The sequence below is a fragment of the Mustela nigripes genome, chromosome 6, assembly GCF_022355385.1.
Source record: "Mustela nigripes isolate SB6536 chromosome 6, MUSNIG.SB6536, whole genome shotgun sequence".
Lineage (NCBI taxonomy): Eukaryota > Metazoa > Chordata > Mammalia > Carnivora > Mustelidae > Mustela > Mustela nigripes.
The window spans coordinates 75552750-75575165 of record NC_081562.1 but is presented as its reverse complement, the minus strand read 5'-3'; the positions used below and the strand labels follow the sequence as shown (position 1 = coordinate 75575165).

General features: G+C 39.7%; 1 protein-coding gene and 1 long non-coding RNA gene across 7 annotated transcripts in view; one reads left to right on the top strand and one right to left on the bottom strand.

Annotated features, from left to right (window-relative positions):
* LOC132019589 (uncharacterized) overlaps positions 1-16660 on the bottom strand; it is a 42965-nt gene extending 26305 nt beyond the window's left edge. Inside the window, exons 1-3 of the long non-coding RNA XR_009404809.1 lie at positions 16570-16660; positions 12929-13036; positions 10653-10721 (exon numbers count right to left, since the gene is read on the bottom strand). This is a non-coding gene — a long non-coding RNA (uncharacterized LOC132019589). The remainder of the gene's footprint in view (positions 1-10652; positions 10722-12928; positions 13037-16569) is intronic.
* The window catches only part of KIF21A (kinesin family member 21A), a 151753-nt gene continuing 145779 nt past the window's right edge, over positions 16443-22416 (top strand). For 3 of the 6 annotated variants that reach the window (XM_059402892.1, XM_059402891.1, XM_059402890.1), the window contains exon 1: positions 16445-16936. In XM_059402892.1, coding sequence (XP_059258875.1) covers positions 16893-16936 — 44 coding nt within the window. In that variant the 5' untranslated portion in view covers positions 16445-16892. Of the gene's footprint in view, positions 16937-22416 lie in introns of all 6 variants that reach the window. The other 3 variants (XM_059402889.1, XM_059402888.1, XM_059402893.1) reach the window with 2 other exon arrangements.

Here is a 22416-nt window from a genome sequence, read left to right as displayed (position 1 = left end):
AGCACTGTGAATTCTTTGTTTCTATTAGCTGAAGCTTCCTTTCTCCAGTGAATCCTTTGTCTTGTATTTTGACCTCAACAAATATTGATGACTAGCTCTAAAACCATTTTTTTAAAACTACAGAGCTCATCAAATTCAGAAAGAATACTAATCTTCCACCGAAATATTTTTATTCAGTAAATGCGAAAACTCAAGCACTAGGAAGAGCTGCTTCCTTAAAGTGCAAAAATTCAGTAAAATGAGAATATCTTAAGTGTTTTCTGTTTGCAAAGTGTTTTTAATATATATCATCTCTTTTCATTCTCACAACATGCCTACATAGGAAAAGTTATATAGACATTTTAAAAATGAAAATTCTGGGACTTAGAAAAATAAAGAAACTTGTTTACACTTAGATAGTAGTCATTAGTGGATTCAGACTCCACCCTAAGTGTTCTTAGATTCCAGATCCCAGACTATTCAAGATGCTACAGTTTTTGTGTCTGTCTATGTTCATTTAAAATTTTTCATTATAGCCAAATTGCCAACCAGAGAGGTTGCTACCAATTTTTAGCTAGTATAGTGTAATTGTTAAAAGCATTAACTTGGCGAGGGCGCCTCAGTGGCTGTCCTTTAAGCATTTGACTTTGGCTCAGGTCATGATCCCAGGGTCCTGGGATTGAGTACCACATCGAGGCCCAAGTCTGGCTCCTTGCTCAGAGAGGAGCCTGCTTCACTCTCTCCCCCTGCTTGTGCTTATGCTTCTCTCTGTCTCTGTCAAATAAATAAATAAATAAATAAATAAATAAAATCTTAAGGGAAAAAAAAGTGCTGGGGTGCCTGTATGGCTCAGTGGGTTAAGCCTCTGCCTTTGGCTCAGGTCATGGTCTCAGGGTCCTGGGATCCAGCCCCGCATCAGGTTCTCTGCTCAGCGGGGAGACTGCTCTCTTCTCCTCTCTGCCTGCCTCTTTGCCTACTTGTGATCTCTCTCTCTCTCTCTCTGTCAAATAAATAAATAAAATCTTAAAAAAAAAAAGTGTTAACTTGAGAATCATTAATTGTGGGACCTTGGTATATATTACTAGACTATGCTGTCCTTCAGTTCAATTGTAAAATGTGAATGACAATATAGCCGCTACCCACAAGGTTATTGTGAGGATTAAGTGAGGTAACACATGTAGAGGGCTGAAAAGAGTACCTGGCACATTGCAAGACCTATATAAGAGCACCAAACTGTTGTTGGCACTTGAGAGTCTATCAGAATATCTTTATTATTATTAACAACCCGATGGGTATAAAATGCTGTAGACTGACTGTTTTTGAAATTATTATTCAACTTATTTCAACAAAATATCTAGTATTGTTTTATTTTGCATTTTTCCCAATTACCAGTAAGGTTGAGCACCTTTTGTGGGGTTTTTTTGTTTTGTTTTGTTTTGTTTTGTTTTATTTGTTCTGCGAATGATCAGTTCATACCCTTTGCTCATTTTTAAAAATCTGTTTTATGTTTTCACATTGATTTGTGTTTTATAATACACTGTGTATACTAATCCTTTGTAATACACATAGCAGTATTTTTCTTTAGTCACTACTTTTAATTTTGTTCAAGGTGTCTTTTGGTTATAGCTTTAAAATTTTATGTACTTAAGTCTGTTAAGCTTTTCCTTCATGGTTTTCAATTCATATCATATATTTTACATTTTCTTCAATATATTTTTACAGTTTTGGTTTTTACATGTGGGTACTTAATATGTTAGGAATTAATTTTCGGGACTGGGGTGAGGGAGTGTTCTTCTCCCATCCTCCAAAATGGGTAGGCTTCTCCACATGAATGATCTGGAATTTGGTCATTTATCTAGGCTTGAGCACTTGTTCTCCCCATCCCTCCAAATCTAGACTCTTGCTTATAGTCACTTCTTTAAAAAATTAGGGTGGATAATCTGATCACCACTTTCTTGGCTTTGGTTTTCCACCTTATATATGGAAACTGACCTTGACAAGGGTTGTGGACATCTGGCTGAGTACCACTGAAAGACAGTTGGAGATGGGAGGGTGGTGATTAAGTAGGCAAGCAGGTCTTAAAGGTCATTGCCTTGGCTTTGCTACCATAACAAAGTACCATGGACTAGGAAGTTTAAACAAGACACGTTTATTTCTCACAGTTCTAGAAGCTGCAAAGTCCAAGATCAAGGTGCTGGCCAATTTGAGTGCTGGATAAGAACTCTCTTTCTGCCTTGTAGTTGGCTGCCTTCTTACTGTATGCTCATCTGACTTCTCTGTTTACACTGGGAGAGAGTGAGCCAAATTGCTGGTGCCTTTTTTTCTTTTCTTTTTTAAGTAGGCTCCATATGTGGAGCCCAAAGTGGGGCTTGAACTCATCAACCTGGGATCAAGAGCTGAATTGAGATCAAGACCCGAATTGGAATTGAGATCAAGAGTTGGACACATAGGGCGCCTGGGTGGCTCAGTTGGTTGGACGACTGCCTTCGGCTCAGGTCATGATCCTGGAGTCCCAGGATCGAGTCCCACATCAGGCTCCCAGCTCCATGGGAAGTCTGCTTCTCCCTCTGACCTTCTCCTCGCTCATGTTCTCTCTCACTGTCTCTCCCTCAAATAAATAAATAAAATCTTAGTATATGTGCTGCTGAAGCGAGCACAATAAATAAAATCTTAAAAAAAAAAAAAAGAGTTGGACACATAGGGGTGCCTGGGTTGCTCAGTGGGTAAAGCCTCTGCCTTGGGCTCAGGTCATGATCTCAGAATCCTGGGACAAGCCATGCATCGGGGCTCTCTGCTCATCAGGGAGCCTGCTTCCCCTCTCTCTGCCTATCTCTCTGCCTACTTGTGATTTCTCTCTTTCAAATAAATAAATAAAATCTTAAAAAAAAAAAAAAGAGTTGGGCACTTAACTGACTGAGACACCCAGGCACCTGTGGTGTCTTTTCTTATAAGAACACTAATACCATCATGAGGGGCCCACCCTCATAACATCATCTAAACCTAATAATCTTCCAAAGGTCCCCCTCTCTAAATGCTATCACACTGCAGGGGTGGGACTTCAACATATGTATTTGGTGGGGAAGATGGGGATTATAAACTTTCAGTCCATAACAGTCATTCTTATAGGGCAGTGGGTCACCTGTTGGTCATACCTTTCTACCTCAGATAGCCTTCAGGGCTGGGTTGACTGGGGGGGCGTGGGAATGAACGGCCTATTGAAACTTCTGAGAAACTTCATGCAGGCTGTAAATGCTGCTATCATCTGCACCCTGAGGTTAGCCCAGAAGAAAGCAGAAGCTATGCTATATCAGTGTGCCTACAGTAGCTGGCCCAGTGTAGACAGCATCACCTTATTGATTTGGGACTGCCACTTGGCTCCACTTTCTAGCAGGAATGAAATAGAGCAATAGTGCCCATTAGGGCTCGGATATTAAGGAGCATCATAGCCACTGACATTCAAAGTTACCAACTGGATTCCCTTCTCAATGTCAATCTCCTCTAGCATCTGATTTATGCTGTGTCACTCTGGTGACACAGGAGGGGCCTCATGTACATGGTCTGGGCACTGCCATCCTGGCCTTGCCTCCACCTCAGGCATGGAGTCCCACAGAGAGGGAAAGAGCCTCTGCCTGTAAAGATATTATATTTTAAAATTACTCCACCCACCAGTAAAAACAAAACAAACTAATTTGGCATTTAGATTCATTAAGAAATTAAAATAATTAGAAAATACTATTATTGATGTATGATGTTGCCAAATGAAAGCAACACATATACATTAATGAGGAGTACAGGGAGATATAAGGAGCAACAAAAAATAGTAACACATTATGGTTCAAATGTTAGCACTCTTTTTTTTGGAAATCCATAAAGTTTTACTTATATTTAGCATTTGCCTCTAAATCTAAACTCTCAGGTCAGAATATGATAGGGATTTGGTGTGGTGAAACTTTTCAACACTTTTTTGTATGTTATGCTGAATTGTTTCCCAAATTTAAATATAGGAGGATCAAAATAAAATCCATGAGCACATCTACATATCCTACATGTGCAGTAAAAACTAGTGCAACTTAACTGATAAAGCTATGTTCCATGAGAGCAGCTAGTGTTTCCTCAGCTGAAGCTCATGTTCTTTAACATTTGAAAGTACCATTCATTGGTCCTTTTGCTCACTGAATATTTACTAAGCATATACTTTGTGCCATTGCACATCTTAGGCATTGGACACAAACTAGTGTACAAGATACTTAATCCATGACTTGCTGGAGGTTAGAGTCGAATGTGTGGAATTTTTAGCCAAGTAGAAAAGAAAGAACAAATATGTCAAGAAGACATAGATTTTTACTATATGATTTCACTCATACGTTGAAATTAAGAAACCAAACAAATGAACAAATTAAAAAAGAAGACAATCAGAAAAAGAGACTCCTGACTATAGAGAACAAATTGATGGCTACCAGAGGGGAGGTATGTGGAAGGATGTGTGAAATAGGGGATGGGGATTAAGAGTATGCTTAAAAGGGCAACTGGGTGTCTCAGTTGTTAAGTCTCTGCTTCAGCTCAGGTCATGATCCCCGGGATTGTGGGATCTAGCCCTGTGTCAGGCTCCTTGATCAGTGGGGGAGTCTGCTTCTCTCTCTCCCATTCCCCCTGGTTGTGTTCCCTCCCTTGTTGTCTCTCTCTATCAAATAAATAAATAAAATCTAAACAAACAACAAAAAAGAGTGTGCTTATCATGATGAACACTGAGTAATGTAAAGAAAACCTGAAACTGATGTAATATTCAATTAATTATGCTGGAATTAAAATTTAAAATTTTTAATAAAAAATGAAGACATGGATTTGATAAAGAACAAGGATTACAAATGAGATCTAGGTGAAAGTAAGTTTGTGCAGAAGGTTTAAACTATTGTAAGGGTAAAGAAATACTGAAAAGGACACAGAAATTTCAGGTATGGAGATGGCAACTGGGTGTCTTAGAAACACAAATATCAAACTATTCTTTGATTTTAACTCAGAAACCAGACTATTGGGGCACCTGGTTGGCTCAGTGGGTTAAAGCCTCTGCCTCAGGTTATGATTTCAGGGTCCTGGGATCGAGCCCCACATCGGACTCTCTGCTCAGCGGGGAGCCTGCTTCCTCCTCTCTCTCTGCCTACTTGTCTATCAAATAAATGAATAAAATCTTAAAAAAAAAAAAAGGAAAAAAAAACCATACTATTCTGTGGAATTCTTTTCAGGTTAATACAAGTAATAAAAAACAGATTGTTTTGGAAGTATTTTTTTTAGAAAAATGCATGTGTATATAGCTCATGGCCCTATTAATATTTTGATTTTATACATTCACTAAATAGTTTTTTTTAAAACCCAACACTCAGACAAGTATTTCTAAAATCTTAATGATATAAAAGTAATTTATAAATAATTTGATAGGTGTTCTGGTGCTTAGACGCTGATGCTGGGATGAATTTAAGAAAAGCAGACTGGAGTCAGAGATACCATTTGGGAAGAAAATACAATAAAATAGCTCTGACAATTGTTTGATGTTTGAGTTAATAGTTTTCTTTGATTTATGTCTTATATACTTTATATCATTATACATATATTTTATGTTATTTTTTATTATATTTATTTATTTAATTAATTTATTTATTTGACAGAGAGAGAGATCACAAGTAGGCAGAGAGGCAGGCAGAGAGAGAAGGAGAAGCAGGCTCCCCACTGAGTAGAGAGCCCTGTGTGGTGCTTGATCCCAGAACCCTGAGATCATGACCTGAGCAGAAGGCAGAGGCTTAACCCACTGAGCCACCCAGGCACCCATACCATTATATTTTAATATTTAGTGACTAAAATATGTAGGCACTTCAAAAATTTTACTGAAGCTTTATGTTCTTTCAAAAATCATAACCTATTTTTATTTTATTTTATATTTTTAAAAGATTTTATTTATTTGTTTGACAGACAGAGATCACAAGTAGGCAGAGAGGCAGGCAGAGAGAGAGGCGGAAGCAGGCTCTCCGTTGAGGAAAGAGCCTGATATGGGGCTTGATCCCAGGACCCTGAGATCATGACCCAAGCCGAAGGCAGACGCTTTAACCCACTGAGCCACCCAAGTGCCACTGATTATTTTCTTTAAAATACAAAACATTCCTACCATCCAAGCATTGGGAATACTCTTTTTTTTTTTTTTTTTTGCATTAATCACCATCAAGCATGTATTACATTTTACTTACATTGTTTATCTTTCTCTCACCTAAAAATGTAAGCCCTAGGAGGGCAAAAATTTTTGCCCATTTTGTTTTCTGCTGTATCTCCAATGCCTAAAACAATGTTTGCACACAGTTATTGAATAAATGGTTGCATGAATGAGTAGTAATTGTCACCTAGATTAAATTTAAGCCATGGGGGAAAGTATGAAAAAGGAAAGGGGACCTGGCCCCATGACTTAGGAGTTTCAAGATTTAGAAACAAGGAAGTGAAGGCCTGTAAAGAAGTTTAAAATATAGCCATCTGAATTAGTGGTCTAGAAATAGAGAGTGTGGGGTTTGGGGGGCAAGGACAACAGCACAGTTAACTCTTAATTGCTATTTGGAATTCAAGGACAATGTTGACAGAAGAGAGCCATCCATAAACATTTACAAACTATCAAATGATAAGCATTGTTTGGAGATGCAAATATAGTGAATAAGATATGGTAACTACCTTTAAAAAAATACTTTATTTAAGAGAGAGGGAGAGGGAGAGAGAGAGAGAGAGAGGAGAAAGAGAGAGCAGAAGCTGGGGGCGGGACAAAGGGCAAAAGAGACTCTCCACTGAGCTGGGAGCCCAACATGGGGCTTGATCCCAGGACCCCGGGATCATGACTGGTGCTGAGGGTAGATGCTTAAGTCACTGAGCCACATAGGTGCCCCGGTATCTACTTTATAAAAGCTTATAATCTAGTGGGAAAGACATCTTTAAAACAGATAAATTTGAAGTATATTAATAACCTTAATTATGCCTATGTACAATGTAAGTGTATCAAAGAGGCTGTGGTCTAACCTAAGCGTGAGGGCATAAAGAAAAGAGTCTAGGGTCGCCTGGCTGGCTCAATCAGTAGAACACGTGACTCTTGATCTTGGGGTTGTGAGTTTGAGCCCCACGTTGGGTGTACAGATTACTTAAAAAAAATATCTTAAAAAAAAAAAAAAGGAAAAGAAAAGAGTCTAAGAACACTTCCAAGATTGGGTAGAATTTCTTTCAAATAAACAAGGGGGAGAATGGAGATAAGGCAATGAAAGTAGCTTAAATATGGTGTCATTTAGGCACTAAAACATTTGTAAAACTGATGTAATGATTTACAAGTAGAAATGGAATTTAGGTTGAACCCTTTTGCACCATCATTATGAACTTCTCAAAGGAGTAAACTCTCCCTTTGCCTTCCCATCACCAATTTTTAGTTCCCTGGACACCAAGCTTTTCTTTTCCTTGTCCTACTACAACTACTCTCTGTGGTTACAATTAGTTGTGTTGATCTGATAGACCTGTTGATTCTTCTTTGTCCTCATTCCCTTTGGTCTCTCCAGTGCCTTGATGCTCATGTTCTACAACCCTTTGAGAAACTACTTTTATTTTATTCAACCCAACTTCTCCTTCACTGTTCCTCTTCTACCAAATTAAGTCTCCCTTCCTTCTACTCAACTTGCCTATTTCAGTTAATAGTACTATTCTTTCAATCGCTAGATTTAGAGATATTTTTGAAAACCACTTTATAAATTCATAATCTCTGATTGGAAGGACCCTCCAAGATTTTTTTTTTTAAAGATTTTATTTATTTATTTGTCAGAGAGAGAAAGAAAGAGAGCCTCCAACACCTTTTAGATCGTATTTCCCCTGTGTTCTCTACAGTTGATGCTTGCATCTTTTTCATAGTGTCATCATCAAATGGTTTTCTAGCTAAGCCTGAATCAATGACAGGAAGTTTAATATCTTAATCCCCTACTGTTCTTCTCCCATTAGGATAAATCCCATTAATTCTCCTTAAGAATGTCTTTCATTTATAAGTCCTACTTCTTCATTTTCACCATGGTCTATTAAGATGCCTCATTTAGACCCTTACCATGTTATAAGTAAATTAGTATGACATGATTACTCCACTGAGTCCCTCCAGTTCATTTCACAGATCTGAACCAGACTTGATCCTTTTTAAAATGTTATTTTACTTTACCTATTCTTAAATATTGCCATTGTCTTATCACTCTTTTACTCACAAAGTTTAAATAGTTTCCTATATTTTATTTTTTCAATCTGAAACCCTCTGCTTTCAAGATTCCACCCACCTTATTTCTCATTGGTGTTGAAACACACCTTCTTTGTGGTATATACATAAGCAAGTATGTTTAGGTGCTGTCACTATCTTTTGCTAATTTATTGTCCACTGACAATATAGGTGAGTTTTTATATCTCTGTTTTTATCTTTATTATCAATGTCAGAAGTAGAAAAAAGTCCTTTAAATACTCGTTTTGAGATTATTTGGACAAAAAAGTGAGTTGAACAACTATTTTCCTATCAGAAATAGTTCCCAATAACTATTTTTCTATTTCCCTTTGGACTTCTACAAAAATTGGAGGAGTAGCTTGGGGTCATAAAACAAATACAAATGTAACCAATTCCTTTTGTCTGGGGGCCTTTCTTGGTGGCCTACTATGAAATCACTGTTCTAGATCAGATCAAGGAAATGAGAACCAAGTTACATACTGATCTACATAAAGCATCTTACAAAAATAAGGTGTATGTTTTCACTTAAAAAGCACTGATTCTACCAAATGGATATCTGTATAAGGAAAACTGGGAGATCTAGAATGTAAAGGCTTTTTTTTTTTTTTTTTTTTTAATTTATTTGACAGACAGAGATCACAAGTAGGCAGAGAGGCAGGCAAAGAGAGAGGAAGGGAAGCAGGCTCCCTGCGGAGCAGAGAGCCAGATTAGGAGCTTGATCCCAGGACCTTGGGATCAGGACCTGAGCCAAAGGCAGAGGCTTTAAGCCACTGAGCCACCCAGGCACTCCTGGAATGTAAAGGCTTTGTATTCTCTTCTGTAGTGTGGCTATTATGGTGTTGTTGTTGTTTTAAAGATTTTATTTATTTATTTGACAGACAGAGATCACAGGTAGGCAGAGAGGCAGGCAGAGAGAGAGGGGAAGCAGGCTCCCTGCTGAGCAGAGAGCCTGACGCGGGACTCGATCCCAGGACCCTGAGACCATGACCTGAGCTGAAGGCAGCGGCTTTAACCCACTGAGCCACCCAGGCGCCCCGGTGTTGTTGTTTTGAGGAGAGATAAATCACATGTTTACTGCAGAAGTTGGTAAAATATTTGTCATATAGTTTTAGATTATAATTAACTTTAACTTCATATTTTGCTATAGGTTTTCTAAAATAGAGTAAGAATGAAAAATCTAAATCTTCATTAATCTTTTGGTTTCAGGGTATCCAGAGCCATGAGAATTTGAAAAATATCTATGTGGAGGTAACAAGAAAGGCCACCTACCCCAACCTCCCTGCAACCCCGCTTATGGCCGTGCTCTCTCTTTCTAAGTAAATAAATAAAATGTTAAAAAATGAAATTCAGTTAACAGATATGAAAAAAAGTGGTGTTATTGATGAATAAATAAAAAAAGGAAGGGTAGTAAATGGTGAAATGTTCTCAATTAAAAATAAATAATAAAATTATTTTTCAGTGATTCAGTTCTATAATATTCCAAAATAAAAAAAACCAGAAAGAATGAATGAGTATCCCAAAAGGCTTATCAAGTTCAGTCTTGCACAGTTAGAAAAAAAAAACACACTCCTCTCAACAAACTTGGCTCAGAACTTTGGCTCAAGACCAGCATGACTTAATAGCTGTAATTTGCATTTGAATGCAATTAACTGGGCCAGTACTTTGGGGTAATCAAGCTGTGTGCAATATGCATAAGCTGCAAACTCAACAAAAGTCCAAAGCAGTGGAGAGAAATTTTTAATCTGTGAATTCCCCTTAGATTAAGAATCCAGGTCCAAACCCTTAAATTCAGTTTTAGATTTCAAAATTGTAATTTTAAGTGTGGACACTGAAATTTAACTTTTTTAAAAAAAGATTTTACTTATTTATTTGTCAGAGAGAAAGACAGAGATACAAAGCATAAGCAGGGGGCAGAGGCAAGCAGAGGGAGAGGGAGAAGCAGGCTCCTCACTGAGCAGGGACCCTGATATGGGACTCCATCCTAGAACCCTGGGACAATGACCTGAGCCAAAGGCAGATGCCTAACCCCCTGTGCCACCCAGGCATCCCTGAAATTTAACTTTTATCTAATTGTCTATTCTTAATGAATAGACATTTAGATACTTGCCATTATTTTTCCTTATAATAATAATTTCACTATTTTTTATAAAAGTGACTGTTATTTTAAGAATTTCAAGCAATATAAAAAGATAAAAAGAAGGAAATAAAAAGTTCCTCAAATCCTTAGTTTCCACCCAGAAATGACTCACACCAATATTCAAAATAAACATAAATGAGAAAAATATGAAGAAATGGATATTTGGTTAAAAGTTTGTTTTTCTAGTAATGTTATGAATCATTAAAAAATAAATTTACAAAATGTTAACAAACTGCTTTTATCATAAGGTAAACTACTGCTGTAAGTATTTAAGCTCACCTCGGGTTAGTTTGCAGTATATATTCTTCATATGTAAATACTTTCAGTGCAGGCTGAAGTTTTCTAAGCCTAAAGAATAAAATGTATAATGAAATTAACAATGAAGAACAAAGAATCCAGAACAGGGAGTGGAAATACATAGATTTTAGTTGAACTCTGCCAGCTGCTTAGTATGTGTGTGTACTGGGGCAGGGTGTGTAGGTGGGGGTAGAGAGAAACAGAGTAGAGGAAGGGGTGGGAGCTGTTGGTGGTGATTAATTCTCCTCTCATGAACTATTTACCTGTCTGTAAAATGAAAGGAGTGGACTAAATTGTAAAATGTTCTCCATCTCCAAAACTATTGGAGCCTAGCTTACATTTGCTGGTTTACGGAATCTGAGGTACTCTGGTTTCCTTCCTGATAGTTTGAATGCCATCTTTATTAGACACTATGGTGTGCAAATAGTCTCTTTGAGAACTAGAACTGGTAGGCAGCAGACTATGTACGATGAAAATGTGTTCTGTGTTGAAATCAAAGCATAGCATGCCCTTCTTCTGGGATTCACTTATTTGTTCAACAAATAAGTGCTGGCTGCACTCTTGAATTTTCCACAAATTCTGCCCTTTAATAATTTACAGTCTAGTTGAGGAGTTAAAAAAATGATCATTACAATAATAACAAACGCATTAATGAAATGTGATGAAGATTTAAAAGAATAAAAAAAAAAATCATAGAGGCAAAGTGAAATCAGGAATAGGTTGAAGAAAGGTGAATTTTGAGTGAGGCCAGAAATAAAGATAAGATTTTGACAGGAAGATGTTGTTGGGCAGGCTTCTGTTTTCTTATATGTTATATGGAAGTAATAATTGTACCCAACTTCTAGAGATGAGAGACTTACGTGAAATAATGCATGTTAGTCACTTCGCACATTACACTGGCATGGTAGAAGGGTCCTATAAATGCTTTTTCATTGTTATTAATGAGGAAAACGTATAAAATGAAAAGAATCACTGAAGGAAAATTGATATTTCTGATTGTGGTTTTAAGGGTTAGTTTTCCAGAAACTTTTTTAAAAAAAAGATTTCTGAGGAGATGGCTGTCTAGGCATGCTCTTCCAAAGCCGGTTGTTTGCACGAAAAGTTGTAATCAGAACTTTTTCTTTTAATCTTTTCTGCTAGCAGCAAAAGGGAAGAGGCAAATAACTTTTAATGACTGATTAGAATGTGGAAACCAGAAAAACACTGGGTAGAGGGCCCTGAGGGGACAAAACTGGGGAGATAGTTGTCCTAATGCATGTTGAAGCTTCTTTTTGGCTGTCTGTTTAGGGTGTGCTAGAATTGATCTTTCTTCAAAGTATACCTTAGACAAGTGCAACTGTAGCATCTGTATCTGCTTTTTAAAACACTATGTATTACTGAGATATTTACCAAAAAATTAGCTAGTTTTATGGGATACTTATTATGAGTTAGTGCTGGGGTTAACAAATAATAAGCCAAGCCCTGCCAATTTCCAAAACAACTCTGTAAGGTGAAAAATACATTACTTACATATAAAAAGCTGAGGCTTAGAAAGGTCCCATATCTTGTCACTATGTCCTTTGGCTTATCTTTAATGATCTGTATTATGTGTCAGACACTGTTCTAGGAGCCACAAATACATGAGTGAATAAAACAAAAGATCTCTGCTATCCTGAAGCTAATACTCAAATAGAGGGAGGGAGACTCTATATTATAGAGATAATATAATCATAATATTAGTAAGATTATTAACAAAAAAATATCACCTAGTGAAAAGGGCTATGAAGAAATAGTGCTATAATAGTGAATAACTGGAGGTTCACGGTGCTGGCTTCATGGATGAAAGGTTAGTGCAGTCCCACAGGGCCCTGGGATTACAGGGGCACTGCTCTTAGTTTAATGCTCTACTATCACTGTCTTAAAATACTTAATAATTTTGTCTTTAGATTTGCGTTTTGTGAGGCAGGTCTGATAAAACACTGGCACATGTGAGTTAGTAGAGGACATAGGGCAATATCCATGTCCTTCATTCCTTGTCACACCATTGTTATATAACTTTTGTGAGACCCTGTGAACATAGACTTCTGGTTGACCCACAATGTGTGGCAGTTCAGCGAGATTCAAAGCCAGTGGGAATATGAGGTAAACGTGCTGTGTGTGACTAAGCAATGATGTTGACACCTGGAGAGGCTATGCTTCCCTCAAACCAGAACTTGCTTCAGATAAAAAAGAAAGCAATGGCATTCTAAGAAACACTCTACCAAAGAACTCTATCTTACCCTTTCTTAGTCATCACTTCCCTGTAGTTAACCACTAATGATGATGTAAAAGAAAAGGCAAGGACAGGGAAAGGTGGTTCCTCTTCCTTTCAGTTCTTCCTTACTCATCTGTAAGCCAAAGGTAGAAAGTGTTAGTAATATGTAGATGAATCAAGAAGTGAATTAAAAAAAGTTGGGCACCTGGGTGGCTCAGTGGGTTAAGCCGCTGCCTTCGGCTCAGGTCATGATCTCAGGGTCCTGGGATCGGGTCCCGCATCAGGCTCCCTGCTGAGCAGAGAGCCTGCTTCCTCCTCTCTCTCTCTCTGCCTGCCTCTCTGCCTACTTGTGATCTCTGTCTGTCAAATAAATAAAAATTAAAAAAAAAAAAAAAAGTTGAGTTAGTTTTGTGCAAATTTTTCACAGTTAAGAGTGAAATTCACATGCATTTATGTATGACAGTAGGAATTACATCATTTAGATAATTCTGCATGAGTTAATTGCTCTTTATTCATATTTAATACTGGCATGTACAATTTAAAGATGAGTGGTAAAACTAATGCTAATAATGAAAAATTTTAATTTTTCTTAATGGAAAATAACACTAAATAGCAAATAAAAAACATCATGACAAGCTGAGTGAGAGAGTTTAGGATCTGAAAAGCTTTATATTTTAGTATCTTTAACAGGATTTTTATATGGCTTTCCTTTTTCTTTTCTCTTTTTTTATAGTACTTTTCTAACAAGACACCCTGCATTTTCATTTTGCACAGGGCATGCAAATCATGTTTACATGATTATGTAGTTAAGAGGAGGAGGCTCAGTCAGTAGAGCATGAGATTCTTGATCTCAGGGGTTGTGAGTTCAGAGCTCCATGTTGGGCATAGAGATTACTTAAAAAACAAAACAGAACAAATGAAAAGCAACAACCAATTAAAAAAAAAAAAGGTTAGCATCTGGAGAGGCCAGAGTGTGAAGTATCCTAAAGTCTAGAATTTACTCCATTTCTGTTAGGTAGCTATTGGAAGGTTTCAGTCAGAGGAATGATATAAATGACTTAGGTTTGTTTTTTTTTTTTTAAAGATTTTTATTTATTTATTTGACAGAGAGAGATCACAAGTAGGCTGAGAGAGAGAGAGGAGGAAGCAGGCTCCCTGCTGAGCAGAGAGCCCAATGCGGGGCTCGATCCCAGGACCCTGAGATCATGACCCGAGCCGAAGGCAGCGGCTTAACCCACTGAGCCACCCAGGCGCCCCATGACTTAGGTTTTAAAAGATCACTTTCTGCAGTGTGAGGCAAGAGTGGACTCAAGAAGACCATCCTGAGTGGTGTATACCTGGAGAATTCCTCACTCTTCCAGACAGAATTCATCATACTCTTGTTACAATTTCAATTATGGCACTAATGGATTTCTAAATTTGTCATCTTGAACTATACTGTAAGCTCCTTGTAGACCCCGACAGCCTTAATTCTCTCCACATCACTAGTGTCCAACATTGCTGGTATATAGCAGTCATTTATTAAATATTTGTTGACTGAATAATTGGAGTAGGGTTTAAACTACTCTTCTGATAAAAAGCTCTCCTATTGCAGTTTTCTTCAGCTTAAGATAACTAATTAGGTAAGCTGTAAGGAAAGGGGTTATAGCAACTATAAAAGAATCTGAAGTGAATACAAAATAGACAATTAATTTACAAATTTTGAAACCTGGCAGAAAACTACTTAGTCATCAGAGGAAATCTGAATTTTTATACAGTTTCCCCCTGAAATCACGTACAAAGCCACAGCTATTATTGGTGCCAATGTTTTGGTCAGAAATTCCAACCCATGGCTTGGAACTGAAGCTGGGTGGATACATATTTTGATCGGTTTGCATGCTATGTACATGTGGTGCTGAATTAGCTGTTGATGCTGTGAACTAAGGAGTTTTCACATAAAGGTCTGACTTTTCTCTATCTCTTGAGAAATAACAAACATACAAACAAAAAGCTTGGCAGCAATGGGTCTGCATTCCAGTGAGCCAAAGCTGAGGATGGCCACTGCCTTTGTAAGGGGCTGTGTGTTCTGTTTTATCTTTCCTCGCTCTGCCTGCTCAGACACACTGAAGCCTGGTTGTTGCCTGGTAGCATTTGTGCTCATGACATCTATATGTATATATATATATATATATATATACATACACATACATACACTGGTTCTATTTTAAATAAGATTTTTTTAAAAAAGGTCTTAAATTATATATATTTCACTTTAGTTTTCTTGATAAATTTGCTAGGCTTTACTTGCCTTTCTGGCAGCTTTTAACAATCCAAGAAGGAAGGAGGCCCATCCAGAGCCACCCGGTTAGGGCTGGAGGAAATGGTGCTGATTTGTTCACAGATAAATACTCGAGGGCGGCCAGACAGCTTGGCCACTAATTTGGTCTACAGAAGGATACTCACCGTCTCTGCTCTCTTTATCTCCTGGTCCCATGTCTGTTGAGACCCAGGGGTATGGGGTTCAGGGACAAGATGCCTTTTAAACGAATATAATTATATATCACACCGGCCTCCACTTAAGACCATTAAGCACTTCTTGTTTGTCCCAGAGTGTGCCGCCTCCTCCGACCCACTCTGCTGGATCTCTGCTGTGTAGAACGCTTAGGTGTGCACTTGTAGGATGTCAGTACCTGGGAGCCCGTGTCTGCATTTGGATGGTGCCATTTAATCTATCCTGTTTTGTACGAACCCACATGTTTATTTAGAGAAATGTATGCGGCCGTCCACAAAAGATACTCTGTGGGGAAACTCATAAAGGCTGTTGCCACAGAGCTGTCTAAAGGCATGTGGAAGCACAATAGTCACAAGGAGACACCACAATGGTTCGATGTTGATAGAATCCCGGGATCGGGAGGTGCCTTTTGAAGGCCAGGAAGGGGGAAAAAAAATCCGTTTGTGAGGATTTACTACAGAGCAGGTCTTGGTGGATATTCAGTGCTGGGAACGCTTGGCAGTACCAGGGTGCAGTTCATTGACCAGTGTACAAAATGACTTCACAGAAACGCATTCAGGAGCCTCGGAGTAAATCGTTTCCATGTTCTGTGTGGGCTGGTAAACGGGCGATGCACCGCGGAACAGCCCAGCTGCCCGGACAGTGGCCAAACCAGGGAGTCGGTTTAGCACGACTGACTGACTCCAGGGAGGGAGGGCGGTCAGCCGGGGGGGGGGGGGGGGGGCGGGGGAAGGGGGTCAAAGTCCACGCTGGAGAGAGGACAACAAGCCCGAGGGTGGAAACAAAGCCGAACCACAGTGGCAGCGCTCTGGTTCCTGGCGCTGCGCTCGTGCACCGAGCTCCGATTTTAGAAAGGACGCAGGCAGCCGGGCGAGCACCCGCCGCCGCGTTCTCACAGAAGAACCTGGAAGGGCGCACGGGCTCGCCGCCCTCGGGCGGGGGCAGCCCGCGGCCGGCATCCCTCCCCCTCGCGCCTCCCTGCCCAGCAGCGCCAGGCAGTGCCCGCCGAGGGCAGGGCGGGGCGCGGGCCCGGGGAGGGCGCGCTGGGGCCGGGCTGTGCGGCCGCCGCTGACGCAGTGCGGGGCCGGCAGCCCTGAGAGCCCAGGCGGGCGTGGAGTGTTCGGCCCGGCCGCCGGCAGGCCGCGTCCCCACCGGAGGGGGCAGGGCGCACTTACCGGCGGTCAGGAAGCCGCGGGCGGCCTGCTGGCTCCGCCGCCGCCGCGGTTGCCATTCAAGCGCGCCTCGTCCCCGCCCCAGATCCTGGGGGGTGAGCGGGGGAGAAGGGGCGGGCGTCCGCCAGTCGTGAATCACCTCCTCCTCCTGCCTCAGCGCCGCCGCCACCTTTCCATTCAGTCGTCCAACATGGCTGGAGCGCGGCGGAGGTGAGCCGGCCGCCCCCTGCCGCTCCAGTCTGCTGAGCCCGAGCGCCGCACCGCCGGCGGTGCCTCAGCTCTGCGGTGCAGAGGCCCAGCGGCCCCGCTTGTCGCCAGCCGCCAGCATGTGGGGTGCCCCGGACGAGAGCTCGGTGCGGGTGGCTGTCAGGTGAGGACGGACACGGAGGCGGCGGCGGCGGCGGCGGCGGCGGGTGGACTGCGGGCTGGCGGCGGGCTTAGGGCGCCGGGAGGACGCGCTCCGGTCGCGAGCGGCGGCTGCTGTGGTGCGGAGATCTGAGGGGACCGTCGGGTGGGAGGCTGGCGGCTGGGTAAGCTGAGGCAGGGGCTCCCGGCCGGCCGGGCGCTGCCGGAGAGACTCTGCCGCCCGCCTCCGGGTGGCGTTTGCAGGTAGCGGGCGGCTGCGCGACGCCGGGTCCCCGGAGCGCCCGGACTCCTCAGGGGTGCAAGCCCTTGGCGCCAGCCCCCGCCCCCGCCTGGTCTCGCACCCGAGGAACAGTCACCTCAGGTGGGGCGGCCTTGGGCGATGGCCTGGCCGGCTTTGCCGGGAGGAGCTGTCGCCGTGCTGGGCTGTGGAGTTCTTTGGATTATTTAGAGAGTGTCTGTCATATGTGTACATGCAGCTCGGGCCTTCTGAGGCAGGAGACAAAGCATCAGACTGACAGCGCTTCCCCACGCAGGGTTCTAGATGCCTGTGCAAATGGAAGTCTCGTGAAGCATCACAGGGACAGACGTAGCACAAGCGTACGGGTGTAGGAGACGCATCTGGCTTCTTAGGCACTCGGATGGGAATTCTCCTTAAGAATTAGATTCCCTGGGGATAGGTCTGTAGAAGGAAGAAACTCTTCAGGTGGAAGGGTTAAATGGGTGACTGGGTGAAACATCCTGAGGTTAGGCAGGGTGGATACAATATAAAATTATACATGCCTGGGTGTGAGTTTTGAAATACCGGATACATCAGAATTGTGTTTTGGTCAAAGCCAGGTACACGAGTGTTGAATGTAACTTAGACTGTTTTGATACGTATCAAGAAGCAGCGCTCTGACAGTTGCTTATGGAAAATTGCAACATCATCACTGAAATATTAATGAAGCGTTCATGGTAGAATAAGTGCGTTGCTTTCACAGCTCTCTGAGGGTCTACTATGAATCTACTTCTCTTTATACTTTAAGGATTATGAAAACAGTGCCCTTGGAGAAATGTGAAATTAATGAAAAAAAATAATCCTCCACTCATGTAGTCTTTCTCGAAAGGTATTTTAACAATCCTGTCATGTCAGCATTATTATTTTAGTGGCAAATCTTGATTAGGCATAGAAATGGCAATTTTATAGACTTTGTAATTTAATCAATTTTAAGAATAACATGAATTTTATTTTTTTTTAAATGTTTATTTATTTAAGTGATGCCTACACCCAACATAGGGCTCCAACCCCCCCCCCCCCCCCCCCTTTAAGAGTCATGCTTTTCCTACTGAGCCAGCCAGGAACCACAGAACAAGATGAATCTTTTTTTTCAAAAGTGTAGAGACATCACAGAAGAATAAGATGAATCTTAAAGATTTTTTTTTTTTTAAACAGATTAGGAAATGATTACCCTTGGAGGTGACAGTTTTATGACTGTTTAGAATCACCTGTTATAAAGCTTTTGAAGTTTTAATTTGGTTAAATTTTTTTTTTTTTTTGAGAAGGATGCTACTTATCCAATTGTTGGATTAGTTTGTTTCTCCTAATCACTGCTACTACCTCTCTTTTGGCCTTATAATACTCTTTAGTAACTGTACCATGGCAGAAACCCAGTAAGTGGTAGTTTTGTTACTGGATCCAGTCAAAGAAGGTGAAGAAGGAGCATAAAATAGAAATGAAAATTGAAAATTAGTCTGTGAGAGAAATAATTTTTAAAGATTTAAGTTTTTTTTATCTGTGAATTCTCTAGAATATCATACGGCAGTTTATTTGCTGTACTATTAAATCTGATACTGCTTACACTGAAGGTGAGCAGAGTCATGGATGACCCTAAAGTATTGTTGGCAGGTAAATAATTTCTATTTGATTTATGAATAAAATATATTTATAAATGATTGATATTTGATCATGCTTATACTTTTCAAGTCATAAGTGTGGGTCTATTTGGGAAAGGTTTATAAAAATATTAACAGAACTTGGTAAGCTGCACTGTAAAGGTCCTTTTTTTTTTTCATTAAATACACTGAATAGATCCACTCTCTAAACTTATTTTACATAGGGTAATAATAGCTTATGTTTTTACAGCACTTTGGTATTTAGAAAGTGCTTGGAGACATATATTTTCATTTACAACAAATATTTGTTGAAAATATATCCTCATCTCTGATTATTCTGATTCTGAGCAGTCATTGTTGGATACATGTCATGTGCTAAGAGTCAGTGCTGTTAAGATGTTTTATATCATGGAAAATCTCATTTATTCCCCATAACAATCTTTGATTTAGGTTCTGTTATTATGACCATTTTACAGTTAGGACACTGAAAACATTAAGTGACCTGCTTAAAGTTAAACTAGTATCTAGTGAAGGAACCAGTGTTCCAACCCAGACAAATTCTTAACCATTAAACCTGCATAGGTGAAAGGCAAGAACATACTTCACAAAACTTTATTTAGCTTAAAGTCAGTTGCCTTTTCCTGCTTCTATACTAGTTCAGTTACAAATGAGTGGCTTTGATAATTTATGTATACCTTGATATTGCTAGAAAAGATAAAACTCAGGAAGAGAGGACCTGAACTTATTAAAATTATTTCCTCAGATTCTCTTGAATCTTTACAGTGTTCTCCAATTTGACCCTAGTTTGCGACAGGCTTCAGCAGCAGGATAAGTAAATCAACACATTGAAACAAATCAACAGAAGCATTTGATCTGCTTTCCTCTTCACTGAATAATGTAATAACAGATATAGGGGACTGACTCCACTGCGAAATGCAGAAAGTGTCCTAAAGGTTCTTGTGTTTTTTTTCTTAGATGCAGAGAGTGTTAAGGGTGATGACTCCATTTTAAGATTTCTCAAAATAAGCGCATGGGTCATCTACAACTTTGGGGAATAGAAGTTCAAAAGAAAGTTTCATATTTAGGGAGAATATTTTTCATTCAATTTCTGAAAATGCCTTTTGGCAGGGTATATTTTAGGTATTTTGCAGGGTATCTTTCATTGGGTTGGATATGGATTCAGATAACAACCCTACTATTCAACCCATGTGGCTATGGAGCATTTGAATTTGATTAATGCCACTGAGGAACTAAATTTATCATTTTATTTAATTTTAATCAATTTAATTTTAAACTTAAAAACTGGTCCTTGATTTAGTTTTAGGATAACTTTTTTTTTTTTTTTAAGATTTATTCATTTATTAGAGAAAGAGAGAGAGGTGGGGAGGCTGTGGGAGAGGAAGAGCAAGAATATCTAATGGACTTCTTGCTGAGCAAGGAGCCTGATGAGGGGCTCTGTCCCACAACCATTAGATCATGACCCCAGCCAAAATCAACAATCTGATGCCTAACTGACTGAGCCATCCAGGCACCTCATTTTTGGATAACTTTTGAATGTTCTTTTTTTTAATTTTTAAAAAATTTTAAAAAAAGATTTTATTTATTTGACTGAGAGATTGCAAGTAGGCAGGGAGGAAGGCAGACAGAGAGGGAAGCAGTCTCCCCACTGAGCAGAGAGCCTGATGTGGGGCTCGATCCCAGGACCCTAAGAACATGACCTGAGCCGAAGGCAGAGGCTTATCCCGCTGAGCCAGCCACTCAGGCGCCCCATATTTGAAAATTCTTGAAACAAGTTGGTTAAATGGATCTGCTTTTTCAGCTGTTTAGTTTATATAACCTAGAAACTGATAGAGTATTTCTGATAAAAATTTAGCGTCATACTTGACATATATAAGTGTAATATATACATTGAATTTCAAAGATTAAGTAAGAAAAATGAATGCAAATATATCAATAATCTTTGTATTGATTGTACATTAAAGTGATATTTTGGTACATTGAGTTATATACAATATTATTAAAATTAATTTCACTTATTTTCCTTTTTAAAAATGTGGCTACTAAAAAATTTAGAGTCAAATATGATATTGCTCATATTGTTTCTATTGGTTGGTCATGATCTATATTTTAAATATAGAATAAAACTACGCTATTTATCAGCAGGATAAGTCAATACATAGAAACAAATCATAGCCATCCCATCATAGATGAACTACACCTTTAGATCAAGAAAATGCCAAAATACTAGGTGTCTTTTTTTAGAGTGGTCACACACACACACACACACACACACACACACACTAAAAGCAACATTCTCCTCCCCTCCCCCCGGGTATATAGGTTTAGAAAGATAGTGATTATGGCCTCAATATGGTAGCTGAATTCTTAGAAAATGTGGTAAATTAAATGGATGGCTTAGATAGATTTTCATCATTTTATTCCATCAACAAAAATGAATGATGAAGGATAGTATATATTTTGTTTTTAATATATAGGTAGGGCGCCTGGGTGGCTCAGAGGGTTAAGCCTTCGGCTCAGGTCATGATCCCAGAGTCCTGGGATTGAGTCCCGCATCAGGCTCTCTGCTCGGAGGGGAGCCTGTTCTCTCTCTCTCTCTCTGCCTACTTGTGATCTCTCTCTCTCTGTCAAATAAATAAATAAAATCTTTAAAAAATATATATATAGGTATACTGAATTGAACTGTTCAATTAACTCAAAACAATAAGATGAATTAAACATTTGAATTTTCATTTTAAGACATTAAGAGGTGATGTGCTTTTTTGCTTTCCAGTTTATGAATGCTGACTTAGCAAATTTGAAAATTTTTCCTTTTTAAAAAATTTATTCACTTACTTATTTTTAGAATATTTTATTTGTTTGAGAGAGAGGGAGAACAAACTGAGGAGAGGGGCAAAGGGAAAGGGAGAAGCAGACCCCCTCTTTATCAGGGAGTCTAACATGAGGCTTGATCCTGGGACCTTGGGATTATGACTTGGGCCAAAGGCAGATAGATGCTTAACAGACCGAGCCACCCAGGCACCCCCAAAATTTTTCCCTTTCAAGAACTTTAGCTTGCAGAATATGTCAAGAGCTGGACAAAAATGGAGATACAGAGAGGACCATTGTGTTTTTGTGTCATTGTCTATGTGGTTGTGAGCTAAAATGTCTTTGCTTGACTTTGACAGAGAACTGTACATATCCTTGATAATCAGTTTGGATTAGTGTGTAACGTAGTCTAATTGGGTTTCAGTTTGCTGTGTTTTTACCTTACTAAAGCAATTTTAAATAGTGACATTGCTCAGTAGGCTTAAGACTGGTTGGACAGTCAAAAGGTCAGTTTTAGGTCTGTCACTGGCACTGATTTCCATGGTGACCTTTCTGGACATTTTTTTTTCCCCATGCTGATGTGGCAATGTGAAGGTATTACAAGTTGTAAGAACTTTGCATAGCTGGTCTATTAAATATGTGATTTTGTTGTTAGTGAAACTATTGGCTTTATATCTACAGGAAGGAAGTTTTTAACATTTCAAGCTTGACTTTCCCAACAATCTATTTATTTTGGGTACTCTTGTTACTGAACAGGAAACTTTTTGTCTTTTGTGGTTGCTTTTC